The following is a 14,371-nucleotide window of genomic DNA, read 5'->3' as shown; positions in this document are numbered from 1 at the left end:
TGCATGTGCAGCTATCCGTATTCCAGCTGTTTGAAAAATCCATGCATCTCAGCAAGGTTTTGCCTGATGTGACTTAACTTTGGCAAATCTGCATTGGTTTGTCTCCATGACATTGATTATTCTTTCTAATGGTGTTCTGAAGCCTTGCTTTTCTGTATATAAGCACTGCATTTGTTACTTTTTAGTCAGATATCACATTAACAGCTTGATAGACCAGTTTTCAAGCAGCCTAGCCATACCTGTAATTATCTGTGCTAGTTCTTTCGGGCTTCTGGGGTAGATAGTATCTGCGCTTCACACTCTGCCCCCTCGGTTGTGTACACTGAAGCTCTTTTCATTTTTGCTTCCAGGCTGATAGTGGTAATTTCCATTATCATAGCACCAGTCTCTGTCAGTGTGCAGCTGTCATCATTGCCATTGAAATTAGAGGCAGAAGTATTTGTTCAGTTTTGGCCTGGATGCAAATTCCCACTAAAACAAATTAGAGCTCTGTATCCATATTGAAATCCAATTTTAAGGGGCTGGATATTGCTAGCTGACTGTGGGCAGTAACTAAGGAAGTTGCCTTCTTGAAAGTGCTTTTGGAGCTAATAGATTCTCATTTACTCATACTGTTTTATTTTTTGTAGTGGGCTGTGTGCACGGAGTTTCATCTTTTTCTTCTCCTTGACCATTTTAGTTAGTCTAATAAATAATACCGCTTCTTCCAACAAATCTTTCCTGTCTCATTTCTCTCTAGTCTACCATCATTTTTGGGCATCTCTCTTTTTCCCAGCTAGCAGATATACTTCAATACAGGGGTTTGAGTTGGGGCTGCCATGTCATCATGCTCATATTTGCTCTGTGTTTTTCTTGACCAGACTATTTATGTTGCCTGCAGACTTTAGCCTTCAGGGGTTTGAGGCCCAGTTAATAGAGGAAATTTTGGGGGAAAAATAGGTAGGAACCCTCATGCCTGAAATATTTCTAAAACCTCTCTGAAGCACTGGTATTTGTTTACTTTTTAGATCCCCCTTTCCCAGATGTAGAATTCGTTGCAGTAAAAGGTTCTGCACCCTTGCTCAGACTCCGGAAAGCAGAAGATCGAAATGGACCGATCAGGTTTGTCTCTGTGCACTCCTCACCCTTTCAAAAAACATTCTGCAGATTTATGTTACTTACATATTCGAACTTTTTGTGGTGGTTAGATTATTTTTGTTAGCCATGAGAGAAAACTTAAGCTGTAACTGCTTGTTTCTCCTCCCTTAGCAGAGTAATATTTGGCTTCAGACTCTTCCCTGCTTTCTGGAACAAAGTTCTGTTTTTGATAATTCTGAGTTTTCATTGTTGGTTTTGTGTTTGGTTTTTTTTTTCCTTTATCCACAGTGAAGTCACAGTAGATTTTTACTGATGGATCCAAGCACAGCTCACAGCTCTACCTGTGTCATTTTTGTTTTCCAACACACTCATGCAGCCAGTACATTCCGCCCCCCCCCCCCCCCCGCCCCAGGAGCCAGAGGAAATGGTGAACAATGTCTGTATTTATACATATTCTGAAGTAGTGTGTTCATATTAGTGTATTACTACCAAAATATATTTCTAGAGAAGAAGGATTTACACCTTACTAAGTGCTGTTTGTGATGAAAGGAAAAAGTAATTGTAACTCAACGTTACGCTAAAGCAGAAAATATTTGAAAGCTAATAATGTTTCAGGAAATGACTACTGTAGCAGCCCTAATAATTAGTCTTCCTATGGTTGGATACCATAGAATAAACATTGTTTTGAGAGATCTGAAAACAGATTTGATTAATTTTTTACAAATGGTATCTGTCCTCTCCTTCTTTAAACAGAAAAAGTCTTGTTTCTGGGAAATTATGTATCATTTTAAGAGGCCAATGATGTGTTGTTTCATGGTGAACTTATGTGTTAAATGAGAGGAGCAAGAGATAGCCTGCAGTAACTCAGTTTGATGCTCTTCTGAACAAGAATAAACATGTAAAGTTAATGTGCATGTGATGAGAAGAACCAGCTCTAAGTTGTGCATGCAGTGCTTTTGGTTCAAAACGCAATGGATCACACACAGAGAGAAATATTTTAGTATAAGAAGCGTTCGTATTGGACATTGATAATAAAAAGCAGTTAAGAGGCTACAAATAGAAAAGACAATGAATTAATGAATGTCTGACTCTTAGTACATTGAAGTGAGGGCTAATGTTTACTTTTTTTTGTTTCACTCTAGTCTTTATCAAGTGATTGTGCTTCCGCTGGGTTTGCAAAGCACTTTTATTTGTGACTCCTTTGCTGCTGCAGCTTTCTTTAGTAACACCACTGATGTTAAAGGATATGTGGCAGCTGAATTTCGGGCGAAGGATGTTGCTGATAATATGTCAATTGCTCTTGGAGACAGACATTACTACGGAAAGTTTTATAATGCTCCTTTAAAACTGGGAGAAGAGTATTGTGTTTTTTTGAGAATAATAAGTGAGTGGAATAAGGTAATGGATATTTTAAAACCTTTTCTTTACACCTGTTGAATGACATGTTGCTGGGGAAAAAAAGAGGAAAATGTTAGCTTTGTGTTAAATTTTTTATGATGTTGCAAGGATCTGTTAGTTGACAGAATTAGATTAAATCTGAAGCTCTTTGAATAACTCTTGTAATTCCTTACAGATATTTATGTCATTGTAATGTTGGAGCAACTCTGGATGCCAAAGGCAAACAATGGAAAAACCTAAAAATGAAGGCCATTGCTGCCCTCAGTAATTGACAGTAATTGACACCAATAAAGGTGTCTTTATTGGGCCAGAATTTAGTGAAAGAGATTAGTATAAGAATCTGAAAATTACTCCTTAGCAATGAAATATTCACCCATTTTAATTTCTAATTGAATGTTTTATGGCAAAAATATTACAGTTCTCCAAATGACAAGGCAAAACATATTTTATCATGTGTGTTACCTTCCACGTAGCAATGAATGTCAACTCCAGCTCCCTTGGGAAAGCCTTGTGGAAAAAAGTACATTACTAGCATTAATTTTTTGTCATTTTAAAATAAGTATATATTTTAATTAGAAACAAAAAGTTTCTAAAATGTACATCTCAGCTGTTTCATGCTCCGTCTTGCCTCCCATGATGTCATTATGCCACTAGTTTTCCAGTCGTTATCTGTCTCGGGGTCAACAGCTTGTAATCTTTTTGTAATATAAATCTCAGCAGTAGGAAGCTTTTCTCATATGGGCCAGGTGATAGACTTTTCATGTGCATACAGTTCCTGAATGTCAAATGTAAAAACAGAACAAAGCAACCCCTACTAAAGAAAAAAACACCTAAACAGTGCCTCACCCTGCCACTCAAAAGAATAGACTCTATTAAAATAGAGTTTTAGGGCTTTGTGTATACAGCACGAAGCAAGGAGGCACACAAAAACTGATCTGTGAGTCACTTGTAAATAATTCTCTACAATTTTGGAAGCCTACACCCAAATCTCAGTGAGTTAAGCCAGCTTCTATTAAGAAATGTAACTGTCGCAGTCCAAAGTGAGTGAAATAAAACAAGTACATGTAATACCAGTTACTGGTACCTACTAGTCTGTGCAGCATATGTTTTGTGTGGCATCTACTTTAACAATAGTCTAAGGAGTTTTTATAGCACAGTTAAAGTGGTTTCTGATCCTGATACAAGTCTGTTGTTTGTCATAAATTTTTAATTAATTGTATGAGGGAATAAGTACGGAAATTACATTTGAAGGCATTCAGTTCATGAATAATGTTAAGTTAGCCCAAAATACCCTGGAATTTGGACAACGAACTGTATGTTTTAGAAAAATTTACTCTGTGGAGCAGGCTTGTTAATGAGTCAGACGTATACAAGTTTATCCTCTTTAAGCACTCCTAAATACATCCTTGAACTCAGTTTATGTATCCTTGGGTTTTATGCATTGGTTTCCCTAGCTCTTTCCCTTCAATATTTTCTGATACTGGGGAACATTTCCTATTGTTCCAACTTGTGTTGAGGCTTTTCTTGCACAGAACAGTGCAGATTGCTTATGCATCTCTGCCAGCTGTTTGTAAAACTGCTTCAAAGTTACATTATTCTTTTTCTTTCATATAGATTATTTCCTGATGTTTCATCTCTAGCATTGCCAGATGTCTTTTCTAGGCCACTGATTTAATGGAATATTATTACTGTTATTTGTAGAAGTCGCTCTTCACTTCCTTCAATTTAGAATGCATCATCTCCTTAGTATACACTTTCCTGTATGGCTTTTGTTACTTGATGAAGTACACCAACTTACATACAACACTTATAAATTATTATTAGGACTGCAAATACCAAACAGCTTTGGTTCCCAGCTCTGCTTCTTTGAAATGGAACTTAGACCTGTGGCTCAAAAGTATCGGTTTATCTTCAATTCTCATGCCCTTGTATTTTGTGCAATTGTTGGTATTAAGAAGTTAAAGAAATTTGGAATTATAAATTGAGGGTTGTTGGGTTTTGAGAATTTCTGAAAATCTGATTACTTCAGTAACTAAATTTGGATTCAAGAGTTAGTATTTAAAAGTCTGCTTTTTAAAAAATCTGTTCTTTAATTGGCCCCCAATTATTAATACATGTGAAATCAGCATTTCTGTAGTGTATTTACTTGTGAACACATTTCCATTTGAATACAGACACATTAGAAATACATGTCATAGACTCCTAACTAATGTTCTCATTATTGTACTTTTATGTTCTGGCATCCTCCAGAGCCCCTTCTGGCTCTAGACCCCTTCATGCTGAGAATGGTACAATTTGTATCATACATGTTCCAAAATCATGGCTTGGTTGTGACTTTTTATTGCCACTATTCCTCAATATACCTGACATATTTTCTTTGTGGTAAGGGTGGGAAAATCAGTTCAGATAAAACTGTGTGGACACAGTTAAGAGAAGTAAGCTGTTCTGTTTTATTGAGTCCACGTTCATTTATCCCTTGCTCAGATTTGGAGGTCCTGAGAAAGGTGTCTGCTGTGCGGTTTTTACTTTCTGATTATTTTTCAAGGTGGAGGATTTAAAACACGTATTTCATTTGTGCAGGACATTCAGAGGTGTTAAAAGACTGGTCAGACGATCTGAGGAGATTGTTAGGGTTGTACAAGGAAAGCAGTTAGGAAGTCTGAGATAATAGAAATTACCATTTTTCATATTGATGAATTTGGCAATTGGAATATAGGTATGATGGACACCAAGGGAGGATTTGGGAACAAATGAAAATTTACTGTCATATCATGAAAACCTTACTTAAGTGGAACAAATTGTCCACCCTTGGAAGTGTCCTTTTCCATGAGGGATACTGCTAATTAAATAACTGAAACCCATCTGGTACCTATTTTAATCTCCAATGATTACTTTATGGATTCCATGCTGTGCAGAGAGCCAAGGCTCATAGTGAAGGGCAAGAACTAAAAAACGCGTTTGGAGTTTAAACTTATTTGAGATTAATTTCTTTAGCATAGCTTTTGTTCAGTATCAGCATCAGCGTTTTTGGATCAAACAGTTTGTGCATGTAACAAGTAAAAGGAGGACTGTGAAAGGTGAAGATAACATGCAGTCTTTTCAGGAAAAAAGCTATGAGCCTTTCTGGAATCAAACTGACCCCTACTGTGAGAAAAGTCTGTTAAAATTAACCTAATAAAATCATCTGAGAAAAGTGTATACGCCTGGCAAAATGTTTTCTCTTTCCTCCAGAACTCTCCTTAAGTGTGTAGCTGTGGAAGGGGTTTCTAGCTCCAGTTTAGCTACCTGTGAATATCCAGGTTGAAATACGGACTTTGAGATCCATGGATACTCAAGTATTTGGAGGAGTAATTTCACTGATAACTTTCTGGAAAGGTGCTAATTCACCAGAGGAAGGGATTTATAATTTGATGTAGTATAAGGTGCAGATCAGTGAACTTCGCTGCTGAGATTCCTGAGAGCTCTGTAACTTCTCTGATAGGCAGGAGATGATTGATTTCCTGCAAACTAGAGTATGTCACAGAGGTAGCTATTTCAAGATGATGGCACTCACACCAGTGCCTCCAGAATCTGGCATTTGGTTGAGTTTTTAAATCCACCCCTTGTTCTTTATTCTCCCTCACCTAAGAGTATTTTCTTTGTCAGTGTTTTGTCTTTTTAAATAATCAGAAAATTCCTTATAAAAAATGAGTTTAAGAAACACTGAGATTCCACAATTCAGCATGCAGACACACAAAAGTAAGATGAGGCATACAAATGTGCCTTTGTCCTTTTGTGCAAATGCTTCAAAATGTAGCCTTCAATTTCATAGAAACATACTGTTATCCAGAGCAACATAATACACATTTTGACAAAACGTGAGAAATATGTGTGTATGTATTCTGTGAAAGTCATTTAGCAGGAAAGTACGTATAGAAGCACTACAAAAATAGACTTCACAGTAATTATACAATAGACAATAGAACTTAGAATAGAACTTCTTGTGTATGTATGAGTGTGAAGTGCTGGGGGAAAAAAAGCTCTACAGGGACCAAAACTTACCGTAAAAAAAACAAACTTGTTAATCAAGTCTGCAAAAGCAGACCCCTGATAAACATTTATTCAACTACTATGGACATTAAGCATTCTATAAAAATTGTTAAAAATTACCAAGCAAGTTGTCATAACTGGAAAAAATCCTGCATCTAGTATTTGAAAAACATGCCATTAAGTACCATATTTTAACATATATATTCTACATGGGGATAGAGTTAATACAGCATATTCAGCCTTATCTTAGCATTTCATAAATTCTGAATTCTTATCCAAGCAGCTTCAAAGATCCTTCCATGTTACTTGCGTGTCTAGGTTGTAGAAAGAAGGGAAGAGTGATGATCTAAAAGACTAGAAGCAGGCTTTCATCAAAGCTCTATCTGTAATCTTATCTTTATAGTCTTTTCAGACAAGCTAGAGGCTGCTACCAGGGGAGTAACAAACTCCATTCCCAATAGTAATAAAATATAGTAAGTTGTGGATGGCTGCTCTTGCAGAGAGTGTTAGCGATAATAAATTTCTCTCATGAGAAACAGTGATTTTTATGTTTTCATTTTCAGGTGAGAACACAGTCGTGTGCTGTTTGGGCACAAATTAAAAGTAAGTCAATTTTCCCTTCAATGAGAAAACACAAGTTGTCATGGCTTTGCTTGGCAGTATAAACTAATAATTGCTGTGGCTATTTCTTTGTTTGCCATTAATGGTCAGTTGACTTTGAGGATTGGAAAGGTTAGAGGCATATTTGCCTTGCACTTTGGTACTCCATTCTGATGGATATAGTAAGCTATTCTAAAATGGATTATCTAGTTTCTCCTTGCTTTTCGGTATTACTCTTTTTATACATCACATCCAAATCTTTACAACAATTTTTGTGCACAAAGGATTTGAAGCACAGAAGATGCAAAATTTTAGAAGCCTGTTTTAAGATAGTTCTGTATTGGCTTAAAGATATTTAAAAACAAAACAAAACATTTTCTGGCTTTTAGAAGCCACATTATTTATTTTGGTACGTTCAGGTAGTCCTTGGAGAATTGAGTCCTTTTTATGAACTTAGGAAAATAAAAGACACCATGCAAAAATGAAAAATATGGCTCATTTTTGTGCTTGTAAGTACAGTTTCTTAAAAGTATAATGGCATAACTTTAGAAGCCAGTGAATTTCTCAGCATGGTTTTATCTTTGTTTTTCTTTTTGACTATAAATTGTTTCCAGTGAATGAGTTTACCTCAGAGGAGTTTGGAATCCACTAGAGATCAAGTTTCCCTCCTTTCCACCATGGTGGAAAGTACTCTCTTCACCCATTTCATCACGTTTCAGCAAAAAGCAAATATTTACCTGTCCTGACAAAGAAAGTGGCACCACTGGAGTCCCCTACAAACTCTAAATTCTGCTTTTGGGTTGAAAGACTCACAAACTGGAGTTAGGAAATGCAGTGAGATGGAGAGTGAGACAATACTTTGGAATTATAATAAATCATGTGGTGCTTGGAGTGCTTGAGGTGCATCTCCTCCACTGTTCACAAAACCTGGGTCTGACTATTGCTATTACTGATCTTCTGGTGACAACTGTGTGTTTATTTCTAGGTTGCCTTTTGTTGCTTACTCCCGTGACCTAGTTCATTTACCACCATACTTAGAATATAATTTAGGCAGTTTGTGGTTGTAGAGACTTGGCTAAGATGAAGGATTCCCTAGGTTTGAGGGCTCTATTGCTAAAGCTGTATAGGCAGGAGCTGTAAAATAACTCTGGAAAGACAGAAAACTGTCCTTTTCTGAATTTGTCATTTATCAGCTTATAGAGCATCGTCAGAGGCTGTCTTACGTATGGGTGGATTTTGGTTTTGGGATGAAGAGAATGGGCATTGGAAGATGGGAGTAGGACAGGTGAGGCCTTTGGCTTTCTGTTGTAAATCCATTTGCCTTTCTATTGAATGGACTTCTAGCCACACAGCGTCCTTGGCCTAACGTACTTCTGCAGCTGGAGAAGCTGAGAGTATTTTTGGCTCACTGAATCCTTTGAGGAGTATTTCTTAATTCAACTTGTGTGGAAGGCAAATCTGTAAATTAAATCTAAACCAAATGGGCCTGTTTCAGATGCCGTCTAGACAAAGCTACACATTGTATGATAAATCATTGTCATAAAAAGTGGTATAAAGCTGTTAAAAGCACGCTTCCTTCTGTCACAAATAAGTAAAATGAATTTTGAGGGTTTTTCACCAGATATACTCTACAGTGTGTAGGGAAGACAGTTCTGTCATTTTTATGGAGGGCTGACATCTGCTCTAGAGGTGCATAACTTGCTTATGGAAACTGGTGTTACACTGATACAAGGACAGGTATAACTTTTACCAAAACTGAACATGCTTGTAGGTTGAACAGATTTTCCTTGTAGGGTCCCTGTCTGAAATTCTTTACTTTGTCAGACTCACAGTAAGTTTACAGGTGAGCAGTGCTGCACGGATACAAGCCTTGCTTCACTGAGCAGTGTTAGGCAAAGATGATAAACTGGTCAGGTTCTCCTTATGACTCTGTATGATTTTTTTGTGCTTCACATCAATTGTTGAGGGTGTTTCGGGTGAATGCTCAGCCAGTTTTGTGCCTGTACATTCAGATGAGCCAAAAAAGAGTTAAATTCAAGTAACAGAAGTTGCTTTTCTGACATTCAGGCACTTGGATTCTCATCGTGGGCATATACGGTAATTTCATGGAATAAGTGCCATTTTTGCAAGGATTTATATTTTTGCTAAACATTAAATACTCATGCTTGCAAGATTTAACAGCAAGTAGAGCTGTGGAATCTTGCAGGAATAAGATCCAGTATCCTAGATGTCTGTGGGAAATCCAGTAAGAAATAGGTAACCTTTGACTAATGCTGAAAATGGGATAGAGGTGGCTGGAAGGGGTTTAATTTCTATTTTCTCAGGTTACCTTCACCAGTAGTTCTTAGTAATTCTGGTTTTGACAGCAAATTACAAAGCCTTCTGTTCTGTCCCTGTGTGGCTTCTGGTATTATGGGCTTGGCTAAGGCTGTCATTGCCAGGTTTATTTCTATTCTGTCACTTGGGGGGGAGGGAGGGGGGAGGGGGAAGAATGGGGAAAACAAATCATGCCCAGATCTTAAAAATTTTGAAGGAGATATGTTGGGCTATTTAATAAAGCACTAGGATTTTCTGGCACCAGAGACCACCTTGGCATACAATTTAGACTGAAATTGCCAGTGATGAGAGGGGAAAATGTTGATATTGAGTATCTGAATTTAAAAAAAAAAAAAGAAAAAGGCAGGAAACTGAGGGATGGAGAAGTATAATCACTTTTGAGAAATACACCATTTAATCTTACTTCCTCAACTGGATGCTAACTACTAGATAGTCAGCTCCATTACTACTTGACTGAGCAGCACCTGAGTTTTGTTATAGTGCTTTAGCTTTGGGCAGACTCAATTCAGTCACCAGACAGAAGCTACGCTATTTTTTATATTTGTTCATTTGAATTGTTTGATATTTTCTTTCAGATTTATCACCCACTCTGCAATATATGACTGCTGTTGGATTTGGGTCAGTTGCTGCTGTCTGCCTTATACTGTTCCTGTCATTCTCAGCAGCACGGTATGTATTGTTATTAACTCCGGTTTTGTAGTCCTCCTGCACAAGGCTTACAAGTTTTTCTTTTCAGGTAGTTTTTCTTGACAACCTGCTTGGTTTAGGTCTCTTGGGTGGTTAGAAACTATTATCAAGAGTTCCTTCAGCAAGGCAATGCTGAATGCCACTAATGCTGTCCATTGCTTGACCTGGTGCCCTCTATATCTTTGCAATCACTGGCAGAACATCTGAAAAGTATGGGCCTCATCTTAATAAAGGAAGGATTCGGACAGTGAGTAGCACCAGGAATTTAGTTCAGAGGTGTTTTGTTTTAATGGTAACTAAATAAATGAGCTTTATATGCTGTGCTACTCCAAAAGTGAAGTCATACCAGCAGAAATGTTGATGTACTTTTCTTATGTAAGGAGCCAATTTCTAGTCTTCACAACTTTATTCAGAAGGCCTAAAAGGATTGTATTTCAGTAGTGGCTGATCTTTAGCTAAAGGCCACAATAAAAACATGTTAGCAATTTTTAAGAAACTGATTTCTTTCTGTTTCATGATCCTTCATGCAGGGGCAGTAACTTTATAACTGTCTTCCTTTCAAAGGTAAAACAAGTAATTTGTTAAGTAATTGTGAATGTCTATGTGTGTGTAAAATCTCTTGACTAAAAAATACATCTTTGTTGCTGTTTTAATGTGTTTATCTCTAAGAATAGTATTCTGACTTACGTCCCTTGAAAGGTCAGAAGCCTCCAGCTTGGGGGCTGTGAAGTATAGAGCATTAATTGGTTAAGCTGCTTATTTGACATTCAGAAATAGAAGGAGCCAGTCTTATACAGGACTGGAGAAAGTAGGATTATTTGGATTATTTGTAGCTGTCTAAATTTTAAATCAGTTCTTACAATCTAAATTCCAACATAAAGGTTCCACGGTGATTTCTTTAAGTAGCTAAAGAAAGGGTGTCTCAGGATTACCTTGGCAATAGGATGCAGTGGTAAACAAGCTTGCAGTCTTGATTGTTTTTGGTTTTTTTGAAAAACCTTGTCAGAGTCAGCTTTGACATTTGAGGCAGAAGGGGCTATAACTGTCTTGGTGTCTAAACTAGCACTCCTGGCAGAGGGCTTATTGCAGGAGGAAGGGCATCCCTGGGCTGTCATGGTGTGAAAGGCTCCTCAGTTATTTCAGTTTCTCTGGCGAAAATGTGGCAGAGGGATATAAATACTTTTTAAAACTGTGTCAAATCAATTAGCATCACAGTGATAGGAGAGCTATTTAAGATAATAGACAGTACTGGAAGAATCATGTATGAGTATTGAACCAGTTGTGAATGAGTGTAGAGAAGATTAGGTCCTGAACTTCCATTTCAGTCTTCTTTTAAAAGGAGTGAGAGCAAAAAAAACCCAGGTGACATCCTTAGGGAGCTGAGTACATTGAGTACTTTTGACAGGGGTCATGCTGTAATGTGATGTAATGTTGGGGGCCAGGACTCAATAATTAAACAAGTATCTTTTAGGCCCTTGATCCCATCTACAGAGAAATTCTTGAATCTGTTCTCCTGTTTTAGAGAACATCAGACAGAATCCTTGGCAGAAATTAAAGCTGCCCCATCCCAGTAGGAGGCAGAGAAGAAATGACCCAGATGTCATTTGCGAGAAGACCCTTCACAGTGCTCACTAGAAGTAGCTGTAATGTTCATAAATTACAAATACTCTTTTAGTTTTAAATAAGCATCAGTTTAATGTATTTCTGAGTAAGAATGTGATTTGAAAAAATGTGTGAAGTCAGCCTTCTGCCCTGTCCGGTTGTAAAGTCATGGTCCTGTTTTAGGCACTGTACTCCAAGAAAGACGTTGCCCATCAGGAGAAAGAGCCAGAGGAACTCAACAAGACAGACATGAGATCTATCTGATCCAACTGCGAGTAGGGTAATCTACTAGTAGGTTGCTTATCCTGGCAGAGAAGAGACTGCCAAGAAGCATGATATACAAATATACAAAAAGTCATTATAGGAAGACCAACTTCCTCCTGTCCATAGTGCCCACAGTACATGTACCATCCATGGGCAGTATACCCGTGTGCTTCTGAACAGTAGGAGAGAGAGGCATGGGAACAGATTGCTGCGAATGCTGTGAAACCATGGCTTCTGGGTGGTCTGCAAGAGCAAGTTAAACAAACGTTTGTCAGGAATGACACAGCTACAGCTGATTTTGCTATGGTGTCAGGTGAATGGTCTTGGATTCTTTCATGGGGTCCCTGTAAGCTTTCCTTTTCTGCAGCTTCTGTCACAAAGAACCACTGTATTCAAGCGCTCACCAGCTTGCCACGTGTCTGCTGCCTCAGGGATTATATCAACCACAGTGGGACAGACTGTGAATTCCCACTAGCATGGTTGCTGACAGCAGTTTTAACTGTTCCTCAGTGAATGAAAGTCTGACGCTGGATTCACAAAGTGCACAGCCTGACTGCTGATGTCCTTGGATACTATTTTTTTTCATTTAAAAATGCAATAGCCCATAGTTTTTATTATTAAGGTGCCCTGTCACACATTCACTTTACTTCATTCCTCCTAATCCTTTGCTTCCTTTTATATGTGATGCCCATTCAGATGTATAAGGACAGTACGAAAACTTCAGCTTTCTGAAGATCGGCATTGGGCATGAGTGTTGTTGATGCCAAGGTTAATGTAGGTCAGGTAGTCATCAGACCCTATGGGAATGCTTCCTACCCATCTCGCGCCGGCTGTAATGTTCAGAATTTATACCAGTACCTTAGGTCTTCAAAAAACTTTAGAAACTCTGTCATTTATCCCATCAATATGAGTGATGCAAGTTCTCTGTCAGTTCCATGCTTGAGTCTTGACTGGTTTTTCAGTATTTTTTTTTAATTGGAATTTTTTCTCTTTCTCTAGCTCTTATCTCCACAACACAGTGCACTCCACGCCTGCTGCTTTAGCCTGCGAGGCTGTACATTTATCTGCTACAATGGACATGGCACAAACAGGGATTACATCATCATTCCTGGAGACTGAAAATGTCTCTCTTCTCTGATGTGTTATCCCCTGAAGTCAGCATAGAGAAAATGCACTCTTCTTACCAAAGCCAGCATCTGTTGGGTATGGACGTATCTGCGTGGCACATATGTACTATAGCATGGGCAGTTGAAATGTGTTTGTTATTGGAAGTGAGATGTTTATTGTCTCCCCTTGTTTCCAGATGATGTGGTATGTAAAGGAGAACCTTCCCCCACAAACAGGTTTGTGTCAGAGACATTAGCATGCATCCTGTGTGTTGGCCATAGGCTTTCAGCTATTCCAGCCACATGAACGCCTGATAATGAGTGTCTGTATTGGACTTCTATTACATGAATAATCCCCTGATACAGTTGAGACTGTCTGAGGATCAACTGCTGCTTTAAATACCTTAGGACACATAAACTGGCCCATTATGAGAGAAAATACAGATCAGCCCTTATATCAGATAAAGTGCCTATTGTATTTCCAAGTATAAAGCTAGAAGACTTTTATCGGACACTTATGGGTAATGGTACTTAAATAGAAAGTACAGAGTTGTTAGCCATGAAATTGTCACACTTAAATAGTGTCAGCAACAGATGTGTTCCAGAGATACTGCAATCATTGCTCATAGCAATTAGCAATAATTGCAAATAATATACCAATCTATAAAACTGCAGTTTGCCAAAAAGCTGAGTAGCTTTAATGGCATGTGAAACTAATTTAAATGAGGAGCTACCTGTGTTAAGTGCAGTTTTGTTAATCTCTGTTCTATAATTACAGCTGAGTAAAGCCATTAAATCATTGTCTGGTTAATGAGCTGGTGTGTAACATCTGGTTAGAGTCACTTAATAAAGTACAATTAACCAATTTCCTCTGGCATACTCCCAGTTAATATTTTTTCCTTCTGTAAGAAAGAATCAAGTGCCTTTGATTTCTTCCACTCCTGTTCAGAAGTTGCTTTGAGATATATTAGCAAAATTGTACTGTTAACTGGTGAAATAAAGAAGCAAGAGTTTTGGTTTTTACTCAGTTCTGTCATTTTTTCCAAGTTATGTTTTGTGTTTTACCACTTTGAATATATGGTTCCCGTTTTTGGAATTCTAAGTGTTTCTGATTATTGCTGGCTTTATAATTTTAGACGTTCTGTCTCTCTAGGTTGTGTAATTCCTTTTTTGGTGTTTAAAAAGGGTATTTTAAAGTGTAACAGCAGACTTCATAACTGCAGGCAGAGAAGAATTACAATCAGAGTTACATGAGAGGGCTTTTAACTGCT

General features: G+C 37.9%; 1 protein-coding gene across 6 annotated transcripts in view; it reads left to right on the top strand.

Moving 5' to 3' along the window:
- Positions 1-14,123, top strand: part of SUSD1 (sushi domain containing 1) — a 47,578-nt gene extending 33,455 nt beyond the window's left edge. For 4 of the 6 annotated variants that reach the window (XM_076362547.1, XM_076362550.1, XM_076362548.1 and 1 more), the window contains 5 exons: positions 1,008-1,101; positions 2,220-2,475; positions 7,068-7,107; positions 10,017-10,110; positions 12,994-14,123. In XM_076362547.1, coding sequence (XP_076218662.1) covers positions 1,008-1,101; positions 2,220-2,475; positions 7,068-7,107; positions 10,017-10,110; positions 12,994-13,132 — 623 coding nt within the window. In that variant the 3' untranslated portion in view covers positions 13,133-14,123. The remainder of the gene's footprint in view (positions 1-1,007; positions 1,102-2,219; positions 2,476-7,067; positions 7,108-10,016; positions 10,111-12,993) is intronic. The other 2 variants (XR_012997412.1, XM_076362551.1) reach the window with 2 other exon arrangements.
- The last annotated feature ends 248 nt before the right edge of the window (positions 14,124-14,371 follow it).

Source organism: Aptenodytes patagonicus, chromosome Z, assembly GCF_965638725.1.
Source record: "Aptenodytes patagonicus chromosome Z, bAptPat1.pri.cur, whole genome shotgun sequence".
Lineage (NCBI taxonomy): Eukaryota > Metazoa > Chordata > Aves > Sphenisciformes > Spheniscidae > Aptenodytes > Aptenodytes patagonicus.
The sequence above is the reverse complement of the archived record's forward strand: the minus strand, read 5'-3'. Positions and strand labels throughout refer to the sequence as shown.